The sequence below is a fragment of the Lipotes vexillifer genome, unplaced genomic scaffold (assembly GCF_000442215.2).
Source record: "Lipotes vexillifer unplaced genomic scaffold, Lipotes_vexillifer_v1.1 scaffold822, whole genome shotgun sequence".
Taxonomy (NCBI): Eukaryota; Metazoa; Chordata; class Mammalia; order Artiodactyla; family Lipotidae; genus Lipotes; species Lipotes vexillifer.
In genome coordinates this window covers 3,358,710-3,363,040 of record NW_006770496.1, presented here as the reverse complement: position 1 = coordinate 3,363,040, position 4,331 = coordinate 3,358,710, and the positions used below count along the sequence as shown (strand labels likewise).

General features: G+C 44.9%; 1 protein-coding gene across 1 annotated transcript in view; it reads left to right on the top strand.

The window, feature by feature from the left end:
• The window catches only part of NPSR1 (neuropeptide S receptor 1), a 148,223-nt gene that overhangs the window by 126,313 nt on the left and 17,579 nt on the right, over positions 1-4,331 (top strand). The window contains 1 exon segment of the mRNA XM_007446132.1: positions 2,291-2,367. Within this exon segment, the coding sequence (XP_007446194.1) occupies positions 2,291-2,367 (77 nt within the window).

Here is a 4,331-nt window from a genome sequence, read left to right as displayed (position 1 = left end):
GAATGGAGAGGAAGGTACAGGCGATGGAGACGTTTTGAAGGACAGTCCATAGAACTTGTTGAAAGAAATCAGCAAGAAGAAGAAATGAATGTATTCAGAGTGCTCTCTGACGCATGACTGTTACACCCTGAGAAGTGGCTGGATTTGGGGAATAAGCTAAAGAGGCATCTTACTCATTAGTTTTCCTGGCTAACAGTAGAGCTGGTACTGGCTTTCCACCTGCCTGACTGATCCTAAGGAGACGAGGTGGGGGTGACTAAAGCCCAAACCCCTAACACATAAAATCTTTCTTAATTTTCCATTGTACATATGGTTGATGGTCAATAAGTATTTGAATTATTGATCAATTAAGCCCTGGGGTTGCAATTGTAGTACACAATTAATGCTTGATGGTGGTTGTAACCTTTCCTTGTATTTCATTTACCTGGGGAAAAGTTTCCCTGCTCTAACAAATATTCAACTTAGGGTAAAGAATAGACTCATTAGCAGTTTTCTTTGCCATTTTTTCTTTAATGTAGACAAACAATTTCTAGAAAAGTCCCTGGGCAGGTATATGAGAAGGAGTGAGGATGCTCCAAAAAGGCCCCGAGCTTTCCTGGAACACTCAGAGGGGTTCTCTGAGCAGGGGAAAATCAATAAGGAGGGTTTTACCACAGCCATTAATTAAGGTATATTCTAAAGGTCATTAAAAGCAATTAGTGCTTTGTCAGCTACTGCAAACTAGAACTGATTTTTTTTTCAACCAAGTGATTCTCAAGAGGGAAGTTGGTGCAGTTTTAAAATGAAGTGCTTTGTCTCAAAGTTTTTAGTCAAGGTTCTTAATAAATTAGAAATGTCAAGTAACTAATTAAAGAAAGGCATATGCATGTTTATATTTGTCAAAGGGAACAAAGGATACAAAATTTGCTAATGCTTTTGAGTCATTAACGCTTTTTTTCCCTTTTAGGTACAGATTATATCATGTAAAAGTAGGTGTGATATTATGTGAAAATCGGGGAAGAAAGAGAGGAAAGAAAATGGCATTTATTGAGCCTCTGCTAATTTTCAAGCCCTGTGCATAGCACTTTAAATGTTGTCACATTTGATCCCTATAAACCTCTTAAGAGGTTTGTATTACTACCTCGATCTGACAGTCTCAACTGAGGCCCAGTGTCTTTGTGGGTTCAGGCTGCTATAACAAAATATCACAGAGTAGGTGACTTCTAAACAACACAACTGTATTTCTCACAGTTCTGGAGGCTGGAAGTCTGAGATCAGGTTGCCAGTACATTTGGGTGAGGGCTGTCCTCCAGGCTGCAGACTTCTCCTTGTAGCCTCACATGGCAGAAGGGTCAAGAAAGTTCTGTGGGGTCTCCTCTTATAAAGGCACTAATCCCATTCATGAGGACTTCACCCTCCTTATGATCTAAGCACCTCCCAAAGGCCTCACCTCCTTATACCATCACACTGGGCATTAGCATTTCAACATGTAAATTGGGAGAGGAGAGGGACACAAACATCCCTCCTATTTTGCTCAGTGTATTAGTTATGTATTGTTGGGTAACACATTATCATGAACCTGGTGACTTAAAACATACACTTATTATCTCACAGTTTCTGTGGGTCAGGAGTCTGGACAGTTAACTGCGTCCTCTGCTTAGGCAAGGCAGCCATCAAGGTGTCTGCCAAGGCTGGGGTGTCATCAGAGGCTCAACTGAGGAAGGATCTTCCTCCAAGCTCCCCTGGGCTCCTGGCGGAATTGATTTCCTGGGGCTGTAGGACTCACAGCAACTTGCTTTTTCAAAGCTAGGAATACAGAGAGACACTAGCAAGACAGGTGCTACAGTTATGTAATCACAAACATCCCATCGCTTTCACCCCAATGCATTGATCAGAAGCAAGTCACAGGTCCAGCCACACTCAAGGGGAGAGGATGACACAGTGATGTGAACATTTGAGGTGGGAATCATGGAGGCACATGAAAGCCTGTCTAAAATCAAGGTCATATAACCAGCAAGTAGTGGAGCTGGTTACAAATCTAAATCTTTCTGACCCCAAACCCTGTGTTGGGATTCCAATCTAAGCTATACCTCTGACCACGTGAGTTATCTTGGAGAAATCAGTTAACTTCACCAGGTCCAAGCCTCCTGGCTTAAGAAAAAAGGAGCTGCCATCTACAGTGATTCTACAGAGGCGGGCAGACGGTGGTTGAGAGACCCCTGACTCCACACCTCACACTCAGGAAACCGGAGTGGTCTTCACAGTATGGACCCACCAGACATTTTAATAGTATCTTTGGTCCTTTCTGCAGTGTCATCTATGCCATTGTGATCAGAACGATTTGGGTCAAAAGCAAAGCCCATGAGACAGTGATTTCCAGCTGCTCAGGTAAGTCTCTCATCTGCATTACCCAACTCTTAGCTAATTTTGCTTCTGTACAGGTTTTCCTCTAGCAAATATGAGCTTGGGTTTTCTGGTTATAACAAGCCTGCTCTGTTATATCAGGGCCCAGCTGGCAGGTCAGACCCCCAAAGGCTGTCCCGGGCAGGCTCTGCTTTCTCCACGTGGCTTCCCTAAAAACTGAGGAAGGAGGACTTTGGGCCTGGCCAAGTTGTGCCAGCAGAGTCCTTTGAAGCAGCCTTTCAGCCAGGATCTGAAGGTCACCCTAGTCTGGCAGGTCTGGCAGAGAGGCCCCCTGGAGGACTCTGGGATGAAAAGAGAGGACAGTGAAGGGAGGAAGCCGCACATTCAGCAAAACATGAGGACAAACATTTCTACTTGGCTTACCTTCTACAAGAAAACTGCCATCTATCCACAGAACAGTCCTGGACCCTAGGACAGTCAAGGCATGGTTCATGCCTTGCCCACTGTCCCAGCACACCACCGCACAGCAGAATGAGCCTGAGGCTGCCAGCTACAACCCTTCCCCAAATCCCACTTCAGCAAACCTTAGTGCTGAGCACAACCTACACAATAGGTGCTGAGACCTGGAACGCTACCCTGCTTCCCAGGCAGACATTGCTGGGTCTCTGAGGACAACCTGGAGAGAACACAGCAAACCAACGTGCCCGAAAGAAAAGAGAAAGTGTTCCTGGGTGTCTAGTTACTTTAATGTGACTAGTTCTGAAGGAGGGGACCAGCTCTGCTCCCATGGAGCTTCCACACCTCCTCCCATTCCATGTACACACAAAAATGCACACACTGAAACACCCAGTCTCACATACATACACACACACACACTTACACGCCCATATGCACACACATATACATACTCACCCACATAGGCTCACACAAGGGCAGCAAGGTATAACACCGATCCCTGGAGTAAGAAGTGCTCGTTTCTGTTCCAGATGTGCCACTAAGAGCTGTGCCACCTTGCAAAGTCATTTAACCTCTCTGGACTCCAAGGGGTTAAAATGAGGGGACAGGTTAGATTCTCTCTAAGTCTTCCTCTTTTCAGACTTTCAGCTGTTACCTTTACTGGACCAAGACAGAGCTCGTTTTCCTCCACATGGAAGCTACTTTGAGTGTCACTGAGAGAAAGTTAAGAGGTTCATTATTGAGCACTAATAATCTGTATCCCTTTCCCTAGGAGAATTAGTAGAGATGTATAAGTCTTGGTGTCTTCATCTGAATTCAGTTCAATTCTGCTGTGTTCCAACACGTGTCAGGAGCGGTCCAAAGGACCAAGAATGCTAAGGAGTAAATAGCATGGATCTTGACTATAGGAAGCCTACAGTCTTGTGCACTGGGTCTCAGCCCTAGCTGCACAAGAGTGTTTCCCAGGGAGCTTTACAAATGCACCAGTACCCAGAAACTGCTGCCTGAGAGATTCTGATTTACTTCATCTAGGGTGGGGTCTGGGCATCATTACTTTGGAAAAGCTCTTTGGATGATCTTCATGTGGGTCCATGTTTGACAGCCTCTGGTCTAGTAGGAGACACTGTCACAGGCAGCTGACTTCCACTCTGAGTGACGAGTAGAACCCAGAGGTGTTCACAGGCTGCTGGGAAATTTTCCACCCATGAAGAATCTATCATTTGCTTGTGGCTCAGCACAGATCTTTGTGCCTCCCTTATGCTGGTCTAGTCTTTGCACTCTGGTTCTTCTAGAAGAACAAGAGTAATCAGAGGGGATAAACACAAATGCACTCATTTTATTCTTTGTGGGTGGCTGGCGATGGACAAAGATCAGAATATTTGTCTGAAAAAAAAAGATGGATGAAGGCGTCCTTCCTGTATCAGTTATCAAAGAAATACACCAAATAGCTGTTGAACAATCATAGAATTACATGAAAGGGGGAACAGAAGAGGACAGAAACTCTAAAGGAAGCCTAAGGCATTAGGGTATGA